The sequence below is a fragment of the Dicentrarchus labrax genome, unplaced genomic scaffold (genome assembly GCF_905237075.1).
Source record: "Dicentrarchus labrax unplaced genomic scaffold, dlabrax2021, whole genome shotgun sequence".
NCBI classification, from domain to species: domain Eukaryota; kingdom Metazoa; phylum Chordata; class Actinopteri; family Moronidae; genus Dicentrarchus; species Dicentrarchus labrax.
Window position 1 is genome coordinate 22,061,243 of NW_026136701.1, and position 18,032 is coordinate 22,079,274.

General features: G+C 39.9%; 1 protein-coding gene across 2 annotated transcripts in view; it reads right to left on the reverse strand.

Moving 5' to 3' along the window:
- The window catches only part of kirrel1b (kirre like nephrin family adhesion molecule 1b), a 74,254-nt gene that overhangs the window by 8,370 nt on the left and 47,852 nt on the right, over nt 1-18,032 (reverse strand). For both annotated transcript variants that reach the window (XM_051403772.1, XM_051403763.1), the window contains exons 3-13: nt 17,196-17,345; nt 15,932-16,089; nt 12,815-12,965; nt 12,034-12,139; nt 11,068-11,216; nt 10,363-10,490; nt 9,746-9,872; nt 7,957-8,057; nt 5,103-5,319; nt 3,702-3,809; nt 200-327 (exon numbers count right to left, since the gene is read on the reverse strand). In XM_051403772.1, coding sequence (XP_051259732.1) covers nt 200-327; nt 3,702-3,809; nt 5,103-5,319; nt 7,957-8,057; nt 9,746-9,872; nt 10,363-10,490; nt 11,068-11,216; nt 12,034-12,139; nt 12,815-12,965; nt 15,932-16,089; nt 17,196-17,345 — 1,523 coding nt within the window. The remainder of the gene's footprint in view (nt 1-199; nt 328-3,701; nt 3,810-5,102; nt 5,320-7,956; nt 8,058-9,745; nt 9,873-10,362; nt 10,491-11,067; nt 11,217-12,033; nt 12,140-12,814; nt 12,966-15,931; nt 16,090-17,195; nt 17,346-18,032) is intronic.

Below are 18,032 nucleotides of genomic sequence, written 5' to 3' on the forward strand. Positions count from 1 at the left end.
GTGTGTGTTCGCAGGCAGGCCTTGTGCATCTGTGTCTGTTTCATTGTGTGTGTTCACGTGTGTACTCTCAAGTGCGACTGTGTGTGTCTGCCTCTCCTGCCATGTTGCCCTTTGTGTCGGCGTATCTGTACATTTAAGGCCATTGACCCATACGCCTCCTCTCCACGGCCCCCGGTGACTCAGATGGGTGTCTACTCACGGAGTACATGGCCTTGACCATTCGGGTTGCTGTGGAGACGTCGGCGGCCTCCTCCTCCAGGCTGTGGGTCTCTTTGTTGACCGTCTCTACCTTGATGTCTGGTTTACCGAGGGTGACACCCCGGCGACCTGGAAGAAAAACACAACCTCTGGTCATATTCTGGGTTAACGTCAAGATAATTTATTTAACTATTTAACAGTCTGGTTAAAAAAAAGCAACCAAAACAACAACAACAACAACAACAACAACAACAACACTTTATTATGTTTAATGCTTTTTTTTCATCATACTTCGTCTCATTATCTGCCTTGTTTCTCTTATTTTCTCTCTGTTGACATTGGTGCATTAAGCAATTTGGAATTCTGGCAGCCTCAAAAGGCGGAAAGAGATAATAATTTGAATTTTGAGGACTTCAGTATTCACCATGAGGAAATGAGATGTCAGAGAACGTGTATACCATGGTATAAATATCCTGTTAGAGGCTGCAAGCGTTGGAAATGAAGATGAACATTTTATGGAAGATCTTTCAGTCAGAAGGTCTTATGACTGTTGATGATATAGCCCCAAGTGTATGTGTAGGATTTCTACATTTCCGACAATGGTGTCACAATTTCAGAAAGACACTGTGAGGTTGTCTTATTTTTCTACAAACAAAAAAAAAATGTAATCATGTTAAAAACATCTACGCATTGAGGATTAAATTCTACAAAAGGCCATAGTGTCAAAAGCCAGGAAAAGGTGTCTGAGGACTTTATCACTCACACATTGTACACAATATTATAATACTGAACTGTAAAAAACCAAAAACCTTAGAGACTCACTGTCTAAAGATATAGTTACTCTAGATGGCATTAACTTGGCCTCTAGCACCACTGTCAGGAATCTTGGAGTTATCTTTGATCAGGATTTGTCATTTAACTCCCACATAAAGCAGACCTCTAGGACTGCCTTCTTTAATTTACGTAATATTACAAAAATTAGACACATACTATCACAGACAGATGCAGAAAAACTAATCCATGCATTTGTTACTTCAAGGCTGGATTACTGCAACTCTTTATTATCAGGTTGCCCCAATAAGTCCATTAAAATGCTCCAATTAATGCAGAACGCTGCAGCACGAGTACTGACAGGAACTAGAAAAAGAGATCACATCTCTCCTGTATTAGCTTCTCTGCATTGGCTCCCTGTAAAATTTAGAATAGAATTTAAAATCCTCCTCCTCACCTATAAAGCTCTTCATGGTCAGGCCCCTTCATATCTTAAAGAGCTCATAGTACCTTATTACCCCTCTAGAACACTACGTTCTCTGAATGCTGGGCTACTTGTGGTTCCTATAGTCTCTAAAAGTAGAACAGGAGCCAGAGCCTTCAATTACCAAGCTCCTCTCCTGTGGAACCAGCTTCCAGTTGTGGTTCGGGAGGCAGACACCCTCACCACATTCAAGAGTAGGCTTAAGACATTCCTCTTTGATAAAGCTTATAGTTAGGGCTGGATCAGGTGAGTCCTGAACCATCCCTGAGTTATGCTGCTCTAGGCCTAGACTATCGGGGGATTTCCCATGGTGCACTGAGCTCCTCCCTTCCTCTCTCTTTCTGCACTCATTCATGTTCCATTAATGCATGTTACTAACTTCACTTCTTCCCCGGAGTTCTTGTGCTTTCTCGTCTCGCAGGTTCTTATCGATCCTGGTGGAGCCTCCTGCCATGGACCTGCTAGATTGCCATTGCCAATACTGTTGTTGTTGTGCACCTGTCTGTCTGTCTCTCGCTCTCTCTCTCTCTCTGTCTCTTTCTCTCTGTCTCTCTGTCTCTCTCTCTCTCTCTCTCTCACCCCAACTGGTCGAGGCAGACGACCACCCACCTAGAGCCAGAGGATCTGTCCTAGGTTTCTGCCTTTTAACAGGCAGTTTTTCCTTGCCCTTGTCGCCAAGTGCTTGCTCATGGTGGTACTGTTGGGTCTCTGTAATTAATGTTTTAAAGAGTTCGGTCTAGACCTGCTCTATTTGAAAAGTGTCCTGAGATAACTTCTGTTATGAATTGGCACTATACAAATAAAATTGAATTGAATTGAATTGAATTGAATTAAACTCCTTAATATTTAAATACCTGCTCTTAGTTTTCTGGTGGAGCAGAAGGTGATAGAAAGTGTTGGCTAGCATTTATTCCAGTTTTCTCTTCAATCTTTTGTTTAGCTCCTGACCAAATACTATATGCAACAGAAAAATAAATGCAATACTCTGAGCAAAAAGTTGAATCTACAGCATTCGAAGCTCCTCTCAGACCTGTACCTTGTTGCTGTAAATAAATGTGCTGGCAAAATGTTTGTGTCTCATATTTGATGAAGCACCAGAGTCACTTTTGCATGAAAGTCACGACAGCAATCTTATTAGGTCAGACCACTAATATTTCTGCAACATTTCCAACATGGCACCAGTCTGAATTGAGTGCTGTTACATTAACATAAAGGCTACAGCAGCACAAGGTTAAATATGCACAGGTAGAGATTAAATATATTTTATTCATTCATTTTAGTCATTTTGTTAAAAAAGGTTTTAGCTATAGTGGGATAGGAAAGTATTTGATATAAATATATATTTTTTTATAGTTAAAAGAAAGAAAAAAATTAGATTTTGGGCCAACAAAACAGGCATATATGTTAAACACTGCTTTGTGCAGCTTAAAATGAGAATACAACTCACTTAATTGATATATCCCTACCATAGGATGCAGTCAATACTTGTCAACATGAACAACTCTCTTCCAAAAGCAGAAATCTTAGAAGTAAAGATTTAAATCTGTGAAGTCTTCAGCTGCATCGTACAACAAATGAGAGACGGCTTATCTGGAGCCACGACGATGTTTGTTTGAGTTTCTATTTCCAAACCATATCTTCTCTGTAGTGGTGTTATCAGCTCTGAACCAGAAAATATACTCTTATCCCCAGAAAATCCCTCTGGGGACTCTGCCAGTCACCTTCGTTGTCTTTCCCGATTCTTTATTTGCTATGGAGCAGCTCAAAATTAAACAACTTAAAAGACACCACACGTTCATGGCTCCCTGGTTTGCGGAAGTGTGGTTTGTGTTTATAAAAGCTAATTGGATTTGCCGTAGGCTGTAGAAATATCATATAGGAATTCATAATTTAAATACTATTCACCTTTAAATGCTCTTGTTTTCTGCTCTGTTATTTATGCACTTCATCTAGTGTACGAGCGGCATATAAATACGATTTATTTAAAAAATAATCATACAATTCCATGTCAGTATAATGAAAAGGGAAATGTACAGTAGGCGTTTTAAGGCAGTTTGCCATATTATATGAATATTCATTAATCTCATTTGAATAAAATGCTATACAGCTTGGCATATGTTCCTTTCTTCAAATGCGGAGAGGCAGAATGACAGATAGGGAGAGTGGATGAAAGAAAGACTGATGGACACATACAGTACCCCTATACACACACACACACACACATTAGAGAGCCACTGTGTGCACTCACTGCCTTTGCGTTGGCGGTAGAGGAAGAAGGCAAGTGCCAGTAGAAACATGAGTAGCAGAATGGAGGAGCCCACCGTACCACCGGCGATAATTCCCACTGGAACAATATCTGAAACAAACACAACAGAAAAGGGGTCGGGGTTGAGGGACAGCTGCTGCCTCATTGTTACAGAAACCTGCACGGATGTTGTCGTTTAAGCATAAATCCTGTTGTGTCCCACAGTAGCTTAATATTGGATCTCTGAGGGCTGGTTATGTTGATAACGCATGCAAGTCAGACAAGGGATAAAAACACTGTTAGTGTACATGTGGGGACAAATCCAAGCTCTCTCTCTCTCTCTCTCTCTCTCTCTCTCTCTCTCTCTCTCTCGAAGATGTTTTGGTAGATTTTCTGAAGCTTGGGAAATCTGACAGCTGAAAGACTAAGAGTCAGATAAGACTGACAGAGCATGAAGAAATCATTTTCTCAATGTAATGTGACATACCAAATTCTCAAAATAAAAGGCGTAACCATCCAGAATGGACTTATAACGCTCTATCGTCTGTCCTTCAGCTGAGGCTGCTGCGTAATAATGTTGCTCAAAGGCATTTAAATTTGTAAGAGAGAAAAGAGCATCTTCGAGAGGGACATGTCAGATACCATGTGCACTTCTCAGTATAAACAAACAATTACAGTCTACACATATCTAGCATGCAACGTAGAGACTGACTTATAGAAAGATAATCCCTATCAATCATCACTTATGACGCACTAGAAGTGTGTGATGGTGTCTGTATTTGCAGAGTCCCTTCCATGCAGGACGTTTCTGGGCATCAACCTTTGGGCAGTGCGCAGGGTGTGAGGGACACTATAAAAACGTAGAAAGCAGATTGCTGTCTGCGTCTTCCTCTCCCTCTGCTCTCCACTGCTGGCCCAGCATAAAAACACCTTCTGCAGGATTGTGCAGATGTGTTTGAGAACATAACGGCTAATTCACTGTTTTATTCTTCATAGCAGCGCTCTCGCTGTCCATCCAGTCTCTACTACAACTGTTCTTCTTTGAGTCCTGTATCTGGACCCACTGTCAAAACATTGCTTAACAGCGCCACCAGTGGTAGCACACACAGCACCTTTCATTTACAAAGCCCTTGGGTACAGCATGATGGTCCTTGTGACTAATATCATTTGCCATAAACACTTGTTTAGCTGTTGTCAACTAATTTGCCTTTTAAAATAGACCAACACCAGATGACATGATGTTAATGATACTTCAGGAGCAAGGGCCCAGCTAGCAATTTTTGTTTGATCTATCTTAATCTGCTCTATTATGGTGACAAACACAATAAAATTCACTCATTAACTGCGTAACTAACTATGACATGATGACTGTTTTGCCCAGCCAAATTATTTGTTTTTCCGCACCCGTCTCCTCCAGGGTAATGATCATGGTGCCGGGTCCAAAGGAGTTCCAGGCGGTGCAATTGTAGGGCGAGTGGAAGTCAGACTCCATGACGTTGTTGATGGTGAGCGTGGAGAGGACGGCGCCACCCTGGGACGGAGGTTTACTCTGCTCCACAGTGTACCTCTCCATCAGGGTGCCCTTCTCCTTCTCCCAAACGTTCTCCTTCCACGCCCAAACCTGAGACACACATTTCAGAAGGATTATTTAACACTACTCTTATTTTACCTAGGTTGTACCTATACATCTAATTGTACATTTGTTCTTCTATTTATAGCCTTTAAATTCTTTTTCATGTGGTGATGGGTTTTTTTTTATCAGTGTGGTCTATTTTGTGTGTTGTTTAAAAAGTTGTATGTTAAGTTATATCATTATTTTAACATTCAGTTATGAACAGATATATGAGATCAATGGCTGCAGGTCACTAGAAAGCACTCTGTAGGTAAGACTTGCTCTCATCCTCACGCCGTGTGATCTGCCACTTAAAAAGGATTGCATTATAATGGTAAAGCAGCCGTATGTCAATTTAGGATTGAGCTAAGATTAATAGCTTGGTACATCTGTACACTGAAACGCTTGGAAATCTATAAATCTTTTCCTAATCAACACAGCAGGACAGGGCTGATAGGAGCTGTGTATTAGCGTAGTGAAGGCACAATTTCCAATATGTTTTATTTGTCTGATTTTCACTACCCTCTTTACTGCTGCAATCACCCCTATTCCCCCTCAGGGATCAATAATGCTAATTTCACCTTATCTTATCTTACGTAGTATTAACCACACAGACACAAACACACACACAAATAATCGCAACGAAACATCCAGCAAACAGATTGTGGATGGTATTCAGAAAGGTTAAGCGAGTCTGGGCAGGAAATATATTTTAAGCAAAACAAATTATAATCTCACACCTTGGCAACTTTTTTTTGCAGTGCAGTATATGCCTAATTAAAATGTGTGCAGCAACTTTTTAGGCTGAGAAAGAAAGAAATTCCTCACAAATAAATCACTCACACAAGAGTGCAGCAAGTGTACATGAGTGATAAAAACTCAAGCAGGTTTTTCTACTTAAAATCTGGGTAGGTAGAGATTTGAGGGTATTAAATATGTAGCATGGCAATATCAAATATACATACATATATGTTGGGCTAATGTACCTTTTAACCTGGTTTGAAAAAATGAAAAAGGATGAAGTGATCAAGAGTTGATGAAGGAGAATCTTTAAAAAAAGGGACCAAATCAGTTATTTTCCTCTGACAGTCTTACATAATGTGTCTTTTCTGTCTCCGCAGTCTGCCTCTCAAAATCCCTCGCTTTCTTTCTTTATCTCTTTTCCTCACAATAATTTTGTTGCACCACCAATGTCTGTATTTCTGTCTCTTTCTCAATTTCTCATTGCCTCTTTTACGCGCATGCACACACACACACACACACACACACACACACACACACACACACACACACACACACACACACACACACAGCACCATACTCCATATTTTATAAGTCCTTGTGTCTCTGCATTAAGCTGAGACTATAATGTCGTATCACATTATACGCTCTAAGCTCTCTGCCAGTGCAGCAAGGGGGCTGAAGCTTCCTAAAAGCTCTGATTTCTGTCATGTCGGCACTGCACAATTGGATAATTGACGCTGAAAGGTACAGAATTTTTCTCTCCCTCCATCTCTCTCCCTCTCATTTCAATCTATTTTACCCTCATACTCTGTCTCGCTCTCTCTAGCCTTCAAACTCAAATGTCTTTACTGGATTTATTTCCATTTTGGCTTCTTTCTGTGATTTGTGAGCATTCTGGTATTTCCCTTTCTTTTTTGGGGTTTATATCACATACCATACCACTCATTTTGTAACCTATATAATGCACAGCCACTTTATATTAAACTGTAGTTTGATCAAGTATTGCACTCAGCGACTTCAAGAAAAGGCAGGAATGAAAAAACTGCATACAGTTCTGCAGTTAAGGCACATTCAGGAGGATATTCTATTACAGTTTGCTGCTGAGGCAATCTGTGTGAACGCTTTCTTACAGAGAAAAGATGGTTACCACTTTGAAAGGGATCACTGAAACGGAACGGTTTTGGCTGATAGGTGCAATTCATACTTAAATCAAGATGGCATAGATGACCCTTCGCTAGTGAGCGTAACTGTTACGATAAATGGTCTTAAAGCCACCATTTGTAGAATTTTATTTGATTCATTCTTTTTAATTGAAACAATCCTGGTGAAAATCAGTATACGAGTCCCTTTGAATAACAAGCAAGTAGGGTTTAGTGGCAGATCGCAACCACCTTCCAAGTGTGAAGGAGAAACTACGCTGGCCACGAAACACAGGGAAAAAAAGTGTTTGGTTTGGCTATTCTGTGCTACTGTAGAAACATGGCAATCACAACATCTTGTATAGATTCTTGTGGTGAAATGGAGGTAACGTTGGGAACCACTGTCTTGGAAAAGTTGAGTTTTGTTTTATAGGTTTGTAAGGGGAGAAAAAAGCCATGTCAATAAAACTAAACAGTATGCTGGATTCTTGCTAAAAGAAAAGTAGTGATGATGTGAGTTATATTCTCTTATTCTAATTGACAAACAAGATTTGTTGGACAAATAGTCACAGGTGAGCAGATTATATTTTGGTGATTAGCTGGATGTGGGTTTCAATATTCAATATTTCCACATTTTTAAAAAAAACAATGTAATTTACTCATACATCCAGCTTGTTGTGATCAGGATTCTGTCTGAGGCAGATGTTATCTGTAAAGGTCGAGCACCTCTGCAGCAGATTACAACTTCCAAGGATGGACTTACAATCTTATCAGGTGGGGGGGTGCTCGCGATGTAACACTTGATCTCTCCTCTCTCTCCTCTGACAGCATACTGGACTGGATCACTGGAGATGATAGGGGGGCCTAAAACAAAGACATAAGAGGATTACTACAACAAAGAATATGGTTTGAGAGGCACACAAGAAATCAACGTAACAGCAAATCAAGTCACTACCACCAGTGAGAAGACTGGAAGATTTTACACCATATTTGACAATGTGATAGCCTGGTTCCAGGTGTCTGAACCAATGCCTGCATTTATGAATCTTTCAGCAATTCAAAGTGATCTGCTCAGTGATGTCTGTTTCCCAGTTGGAAAAACAACCGAGCCAATCAGAGGGTTGTAGATTATCATCTTCATGATCCAGAGCTAGAATCAAATGATAAAGCTTTGAGCAACAGCTTGTGTTGACTGATAAGTCAGTCACTATTAAATTGCTAGGACAAAATTGGAATTGGTCTCTCCAAACTTTTTAACAGAATTTCAAATTATATGTGGTGCTTTGCAGTAAAGTTTTTGGTGAACTCTGAGTCTGGAATTCAAACTCTTGACGAATTGTAAATCGTCTTGCAAAACTGACAGTAAAGGTGGATTTATACTTCTGTGCACCTTATGCTACACCATAACTGATGTTTGCGTCCTAAAAAATCTAACAAAATGACAGGGCTACGGCAGCAGTAGATATACCATGAAGAAGTGGATGAAAGACTCTGCAGCTTTTCCGTAACACACATCTAGCAAAGAATATTGTGAATATTGTTGCTCATATTGCATAATGAATTAAAGAACATAAACAGAGCAAATGAACAGCAGCAGTAGCCTATTCAGCAATGCGTTGAGGAAAAATAACATGTACCTGGATGTAACTTGACATGTGAATCATCACAAAGTAAATGAATAATGTAACACAATTACTGTGGGGAATAATTAATGTGCAGTATGGCTTGATCATGTATGATGTGTTTTGTATTGTGGTGTTGAACAGTTGAAATCTGATGCTGAAGTATAAATCAAAACCTATGCCACAAATATCTGTGGCAGGTCTACGCTTAACCTCTTGCCTCAAATTATAAATAAACCAGCTTGAGAACCTAAAACAGAGAAAGCGAACATATTAGCTGTGTCGTGCCATCCATCAACTTTGCTACAGTCAAGTCTCGAGAAAGGAAAGGATGATGCATATACTTTCCTTTGAATCAACTGTATTAACATATTGTCCAGTAAGTGAAGAAGTGCAACAGTAGTCACTATCTCATCAAGCTTTCAGCAACACATATTTCACAAGGACGTGCCAATGAATGTTGCTCTCCCGTTTTTGGTTTGAGCAGGCACATTGTCAGTTGGCGAAGATTTGTGAACTCCCTTTTCGTTATTGTGTTCTTGGTGAATCAGTTGTGATTTATTAAGCAATTGCTGCTCTCTCGGGGAGAGAGTTTTGACATTGAGATATTGGCTTTGGGCCTGTTAAGGGCTGAAAAATTATCTGCTGGGTTTGGGTCAAGCTTGGGTTGGAATGAATCAGGCCAGATCGACATAAATACAAGGCTCATGCCGCACTCTCTTTACATTCAGAGACACAGATACATACTGGATGATTCTAGATTAAACAAACACATCATGGAGGTCCAAGTGGTTTCATTATTCATCTTCCATGTTTGACACAGAAACAGGGCTTTGCTGTGCGTAGGAAGATATCTTCTACAATTTTTTTAATAGTTTTTACTAATAGCAGCACTGTTATTAATAGCAGAGTAATTGGATAGTTACTGACCGTTGACTGTGAGTGTAACTTCAGTCTCTCCCACTCCAATCCGGGGCACGATGGCCTTGCAGACATACTGACCCGCATCAGCCTGGCTCACTGACTTCAAATACAGCTGGTTGTTGTTGCTGAGCACCTGGACACACATACACAAGAATACTGTAAGTACTGTAAGCATAAAAAGCAGGATAGTAGGTTTGTGAGGTGGAGAGTGGAGATAGACAGACAGGGAGGGATGTTGAAAAGAGGGAGGGAGGGAGATCTATATTTAATTCATAAAACATGTTGATTTACTCAGCAGGCTCCATTAGCTTTTTCCTGGAGCTTTTCTTAACTTGTTAGGCATGAATTAAAGATTCAAGATATGAAGACGAAGTCTGACTCTAGTCGTCTGCTTTACAACTGTGCAAACATTTATGAAGTCTGGGTCTTGGACATTAATATAGGCTGGGATCGGGGTTTAGTTCCAGGAGTGGGATTTACCCCAGTATGTTTAGTTCTGACTTGTTCTTGTGGGAATTCAAATAAATTAGATTTCAGTGAATTAAAAACTCAAATCAGACATGAATATAAAATCTAGGCTTCAAGGTCAAAGGTCAGGGAAAGGTTTGATGCTTTGCTCTCACCATGTTGGAGCCCTTCTTGGTCCAGGTGAGGGTAAGAGGGGGGTTGCCTGACCATTTGCAGTTCAGAGTGACGTCAGAGTCCACATCTACTGTAACTGGCCTGGGCTCCACTACCAGAATTGGGCCAACTGAAACAAAGTACACAGACACAATTTTATGAAATACAGACTAGGGAATCATCCAATGGCCTAAAAAATGTGGTTAGATGGAAAAGAATGACTGAAACTAAAACATATAGCTGGGAGGAGAATATTTCTTATCATAACACAATACATATTTTAGTGTGGTACATTTCCCTCTCTCTCCTTTAATTCTATATACTGTGATTAACATATATTTTCTTTTTCTTTCTTCTCTTTTCGGATTCTGTATATTTCTGGATCAATTTAATTTCAGCAATAGTTGCTTTCACTAACTAGTTCTTTCATTCCATATTGCTGCAATTTTAGGTATTCATTCTTCATATTTACTTTACTGTTTAGGCTTTGACAACAAATTCCATAAGGCTTTGTTGAAATAAACTGGACAGAACTGAGAGAACAGAATATACAGAATCCATGCAAATTTATTCTGCACAATACACGACCACAGTGTAGTGACAAAATAAATGCAGTGTGGCTCTTCAAACAAATACTGACAAATATAGCCACTAGAACACATACATATCATCCCCACTCGGCTCAGGAGTGTTTGCACTCTACTCACAGTGCACATCCACCAGGATGCTGACGTTGGTGCTTCCCACAGCGTTGAAAACTTGACAGGACACAGGCTCGGTGAAGAAGGAGTGATCTGCTGTGGTGACAAACACACTTTCTCTGGCCCCCTCCAGCAGCACGCCACCTTTTGCCCACCTAAACACATTTAACAAGTTTTCAGGCATTACAAATCATTGTTATGTCTGTGTGTTTGTCAGCAGGAGGATGAGCTCTTATAGTTTTCTGGTGGGGATCCAAATTTTAGATTTCCACTATTAGACAAAGAGTGCTATTATATGATCAATTAAAGCTATTAAACTAACATTTAAAAAGCCTTGAAGTCAAATCCTGGGGGAAGGATTGCAAGTTAAAGAGATACATTCCTTTCCATTTCTGTTATCCACATTGTATCTTGCCAGATATCTAGCTCAAAATCATATAACCATATTGTATATCTGCCATAGATGACATTCTAATATACACTCAATAGGCTTAGTGCCTAAGTGCCTGGCAGTGCTCCCACACTAGGACCCTCTGGTGGAGTCTAAAACCTCAGATTAAAACCACCGTGTTAAAGTCCAGCATGTAGCAATTTCAGTGCTTCACTGCTGTCACTTAAGATAAAAGTCAGCATTTAATTGTACAAATGTTCAATACTTTCACCAATTCTGTTCTGCAAGCAGAAATTACAGTTCAGGATCACCTCCAGATGGTGGTTACAAGCAGATTGGAATAGATGAAAGGAAATCTATTTGCTTTAAACAGAATTGCAATCTAGACTGCAGGTATCAAATTAAATGCTGTCTCTAAAAAAACATTGATCACAAAGCCCATTTCATCCTGAACTAAGAAGTTGCAGCAATACTTTCAAAGCAATAGTAACATATTGTTTGTTTGATAAAGAGTACAGATTTTTTTTTAGATATTAAAGAAAACTATTTTCTATTTAAGGCTGGTAAAATGTCATCCATACCTGTAACCCATGATGGGGGGATTGGCAGTGGCCAGGCAGGTGAAGGTGACTCTCTCGCCCTCCAGGACGGAGCGAGGCTCGATGGACAGGGTCACCATAGGAGGGTCTACACAGTGAGAGACACATATTCACTGCACAGCTGAAGATAAACTGAATCATAATGTGAATGACTGTTGTGTTTCGGCTGCGCCAAGCAGCTTGACGATTGATTTCCCAGACAAATAAGTCACACAAACAATAAATTTCACAATAAAATCTGGTGTTCAAAACCGCGCTGCTCTTCTGTAATAACACAGTACTGGTTCTACATCTACTGTTACTGCAGTTATTCTCCCAGTAATTACTAACTATGCTGGGTTGGAAAAACACATCAATCTTCTTAATTGAAAATTACATATATAACTATTTTCCTCGTGAGCAATTCATTCCTTATTTCTTCAGGGACACAACTGAAAGCCTTTTAAAACACAAAAAGTTTCCGGTTTTCCAGATGTTGAACAAAATCCACTTGCAGAGCTGCTTTAGGAGAAAATTGCCAGCTCCAAAGATGGTGTCAAATCAATGCAAACTGCTAAATCAAACTTGGGACCAGCCCCAGAAATATAGTGGCTGTAAATTCATATGCACAGTATTTGTGTTGTTTGTGAATAATTACTTCAACTTGTCAAGTGCTGGGGCAGCTGATTCAAATTATAGCATGATTTTGCTATGTGTCTACACACAAAGAGTTTGGCCCCACCGATGCACCTTTACAGTCTGACAGAGAACAAGGGCAACATACGGTGGACGTTGAGGGCAACAGTGGCACGTTTGCCCATCGGCACCGCTGGGTTGCTGGCAACACAGGTAAAGTTGCTGCCGCTGTCGGTGTCAGCCGGTGTGATGGGCAGGTAGCTCCTGGTCGTCACCCTCTTCCTGTCTGGTAGTACTTCCTGTATGGCAAAGAAAAAGGGAGTAAGAGGAAAGTAGGGTTGTGGGTAGAGGATGGTGTGGGTAGAATTTTGGGAGGGGAGCCGACAGAGACAGATCAAAGAAGAGTAGGAGGAGCACGGTGGATTGGGAAGGACGAAAAGGACAACAACAAAAAAAGAAGGAATGGGAAATATCATGGGAGAAATAAGAGAGTAGAAAGGAAGGAGACATAGGAGGGTTACTAATGGAGCCAAGAGAGATAAAGAAATAGCATAAAACGGAAATAGAAACAGCAAGTAATACAAATAAAATAACATTTTTAGACATCATGCAGGAGAAATAGAAGTTGGAAAGAGAATTTAGAGTTTAAAGTAGAAATCTTACAGAAACCCATGTTCTTGTACTTTATCTTCCCAATACATAAGTATAATGTTGGCTCAGGAAAATAACTGCCTACAAAATGTTCTTTCAATTAAGGCCAGCTATTTGGTTTTATAATGACACTGGACTTTGCATTCAAAATGAGAGCTGAATACAGTAACACAGCAGTGCTAAAATGTTTCACAGATTTATCAGCTAAAACAACCACTTTGCAGCTTCTCTCACATTTATATCATTGATTGGGTTTCGGTTAATTGGTCAGACAGAAGAACCAATTTGTAGACGCCAACTTGGGGTTTGGGAACTTGTACACAGTTTTTGACATTTTATAGATTAAATGATTTCTGTAGTCAGACAATAACTGAGAGAGGAATTAATAATAACAATAATCCTTAGTTGCAGCTGTAAAACACAAGTTACACATGTGTTTCTGCACAATGAGAACATAAAATCCAGTTTTGTTGAATCCTGGAGGTGGGGTGCTTTGCAGTGCAGCAACAAAATCTGTCAAGAAAGTGTCTACAGCCTTCGCTGTAGTGTAAATGCGTGGTCAGTAACAAAGTAACATAAGAGCAGCATGTAATATGTATGAGCATGTGTGTGGGGTGGCATAAAACTGGCTGCAAGAGATGTGAAAAACATCTGTGTTTGAGTGTGTGAGTCAGTGTTTGCTGCTGCCTCTGTGTGCATATGAAAGCATGAGTGCGCATATGTGAGTGTGTGTCTACGTGCGTGTGTGTGTGTGTGTGCGTGCTTGCAGGAATAATTTCTTGTGTGTAGGAGAGTATATGGGAGTGTGAAGAGTGTGAATGCTGGAGAAAAGAGTGTAAAATATATCACTGTGATCACCTATGGTGTCACCTAGTACAGTTCCAGGCTATATGTATGTATTTTTTTTTGTGTGTGTGTGTGTGTGTGTGTGTGTGTGTGTGTGTGTGTGTGTGTGTGTGTGTGTGTTTGAGAGCATCTCTGTCTTTGCATGTGGGTTAATTAAACATACTTCTCCTGTTTATAGTTGTTTATTGTTTATAAAAGTATCTTGTCTTGGATCTGTGCATGTTTTAAGTTGTGTCACGACCATAAAGTGTGGAAAGTAACCAATATCTAGGATGTGTATGTGTTCTGCATCTATCTGTATTTTTGTTGTGTGTGGGAACATGGCGCATGGCTGACGATGGTAATGTAAAGTTTATTGAAGGGGGGTGTAATTATGCCGGGATCAATTGGATCAGGGGAAGATTGATCTGATGAAGGTCCAATTGAGATGAAAACATCTATCTAAACAGATTTGTGGTTTAGAGTCAGTGTGTGGGCATTACTTTTTGTGAATACAAAGTTTACTGAAATACCACAAGTTCATCTATTTAATACAATATAATAATACAATCTAACCTACGACCTAATAAAAGTAAAAGTACAATGCAGATATTATAAAGTTTCTCTCCAAACCTGATTTCCTTTTATTCAACTTTAAAAACCTCTTAAACGCAGAGAAACCACAGGTTACAGCTATTATGATTCTTTATTGTCATCATGCTCCGAAACTTAATTCACGAATCCACTGAAATGTGGTATGTGAAACAGCGGATGACTAACTCAACACCTCGCGACCCCTAAAATAAACTGATACGATAAATGAATCATGTGATAAAGAAGAGATGTACACTATAATGTGATGCTGTTGTTTCACTTGTTTGACCTTAGAAGAGTTCTGCACTGAACAAGTGAGCTTCTACCAGATGAAACATAAAAGGCATGCTGTGTCTACATTGTTGATTGTGGCATCATTCTGTATCCAAGCCAGGCAGAGGGAATTTTGTGTGGCCTAGTTTTGTGTAATTTAAGATGAATGTCTCTTGTCTTGGTCCAAAAATGCATTTCCGGCTTTGTTTCACTAAACGTGATGGTATGATTTAGCAATGTCAGTACTTAATGTTTTACTTTCAGTATGTTTTTCCTGTTCATGTCATTCATCATATAAAACAGCAGTCAAGTCTCGGAGTGAGAAGATGGGATGTTTCCACTGAAAACTGATTTTAGTTGGATATAGTAAATAGATAGCAGCAATGTATTTCAGAGATGTTTGTGCTCTTTCATTGCCACTATTGAAAACAAATACTGTGTTAACAAGATCACAAATGCTTTAAGCCTCCTGCCAGGATTGAAGGCACCAGTTGCTGCTGCCCACTTGTAAGCATGTCAGAATCTCCCATTTGTAAGCATTTAAAAGCATTACTTAATAAATATGGTCCCTCTCTGCCAAGATGTTATGATTTTGTCAACCAAGGACCAAGAAAGTCTTCTCTACCATACTGTGTGTGTTTCCCTAATGCAGGACTCTAGGGGTGATGTGTGGCCTGAGGTGTACATACATACTTAATAGTGCCCACGGCAAAAAAACACATAAACAAACAACAAACAGACTGGGAGTGAATGCAATGCAAATTGTAAGTGCTAGAGTTTGTGTTACAAACTCCTTTGAAGCCAATAATAGGCATAATTTTAGTGTATTAAACTCTTCGTGGTTTTATATATGTTATATATGGAATCACTTGTATACGTGTTCACTATCATCTGCATATGTGCATGGGTGTGTGTGAGTCACCGTGGACTGGTAGGCTCCCTCCACAGAGACTCCATCCTTGGTCCACTGGATGTGGGCTGCAGGCTTGGCCCCGCGGGTCACACAGGTCAGGTTGTACGGAGTCCCAGCCATCAGCAGGAGCTCCGGGGATCCATCCACCACCGGGTCCTCAGGGGGGACTGGAGGAGGCACACACACACACACACAAAATCTTAAATGTGTAAATGCACTTGCACATTTATGCAAGTGTGCACTAATGCATACAGACAAATCCATACATGAACACTCAAAATACTGTCCAACGTGGTGATTTTCTAATAGAAGAGCTCAAATTGCTTCAGCCTAGGTATTTTCTCCTTTAAATGTCATATTTTCTAATGGGGCTCTGTTCTTTGAATGTTCACATTTTGGTAATACAGCATGTGGTTTTCACCAAACATGAGCAAAATGTTATCCCAGGAATCAGGAGAAGTTTATGCCATGTTGCTGAAATATCCAAATCCTGTCCAGCATTTTTCTCAGAAGGTTATAACAGCTTGACCTTTTCCCTCTTTGCTGTTGGTAGTTTGTAAATGTCTAAATTCCTTTCTAATAGCTTATCTCTCTTCCATATTTCATTCTTCCTTCCTTAATTAATGGTTATTCCCATGTCAGATAAGCAGCTCCACAAGATTGAAGAGATACAATAAATGCCTTGCTCAAGAGCCCTGTAACACTGCAGCTTATGGTGTTTTTCCTTATCTCCATCTGTTGTTTCACCTAAATCTGTGAGCTAGAAGATTTTAACCTGTACACAAACTTTGTTTTCTTACCTCCAAGTTACACACTGCTGCTCAGGTATTTCTCAGTTTGGATTCGTGTGCTTTTTTTTTTAACTATCTGTAATATTGTAATGTTGGCAGAATCTGTTTCCCACACCCAAGAAACTTATGGATTCTGGAAGTTGACTTGCGAGGGAGAGCTATTTGGCTAATGGAAACAGATAGGACACCCAAAGATTTTCTGCAAGAATGATGCATCAAATGCAGTCAATAGTACAGAACCAGTTGAACCAGGTCTGATAATGTGTGCATCCACATTGATGATGTAAGTTTAATCACACTAGTACACACTGTAAAGATGCCTCTAAAGAAGCCTCTGCCTTTGTGAAGCTTATTCTCTTAACTCAGGAAACACGCTCTTCACAAGGACATAAGTATCAACTTGGCATTCTTTGATTGGATAATCATCTCCGGTCTCCTTGGAATGAAAAATGTCGCCATGTATCTGCAATGAGTTCACTTACTGAGTACATTGAGTTTGGCTCTCCTGGAGCGCAGGGCGGCCTCTGTGGCCTGACACTCGTACAAAGAGTCATCAGACAGCTCAGCATTTGAGATCTCCAGGTTGTACTGGCCGATGTCCAGAGCCCGCAGGACACGATACCTGGGCCAGGCTGCAGTAGACACACACCAGGTTCACAGTTAAATAGATGGTGAGACATTCAGTAGAAAACTCACTTTGTGATTCATACGCTTGTTGGAGATTCTGTTTTAGTTCTACTGTAAGTGGTGTGTGTTTATTTGCAGGTCAGAAAAAGACTGGTCAGAAAAGACTGATGAGGTTGGACAATGAACTTCTGAAATATGATTTAAAAATAGTGTACTACCTGGAAAGCATGACCCACTGTTTTAAAATGATAGCTGGCATGAAGGAAGAGGCACATAATGCACTGCTATCACAGTCATGAGTCATCATAATAGCACTGCTTTCACAAATGATCGGTCTGAAGATAATGTCTTTATTTTAGAAACACTGAGTTTCAGTTAGGTACACTGAGAAATGAAACTTTGTTTCAGGTTTTGGAACAAAACTTTTCGTTTCCATCTACTTAAAAGAAAACTCAAAAATGTCAGTTCAACGGGAAAGGGAAGCTTTTTAGAGCTGGCATTTTCTTAACCTACTATATTTCTTTTAATGAAGGAAAGTTTAGGCTGGAAAGGTACACATAATGGAATATGAAATGTAGATAATTTAACGAGGTAGTTCATCAACAGTTTTCTATAAAAAGTAGTCCTTATGAAAACTGTTCACAGTCTCTTCTGTGAACTATCCAGAGTAACAACAACACTTTTCCTGGAAA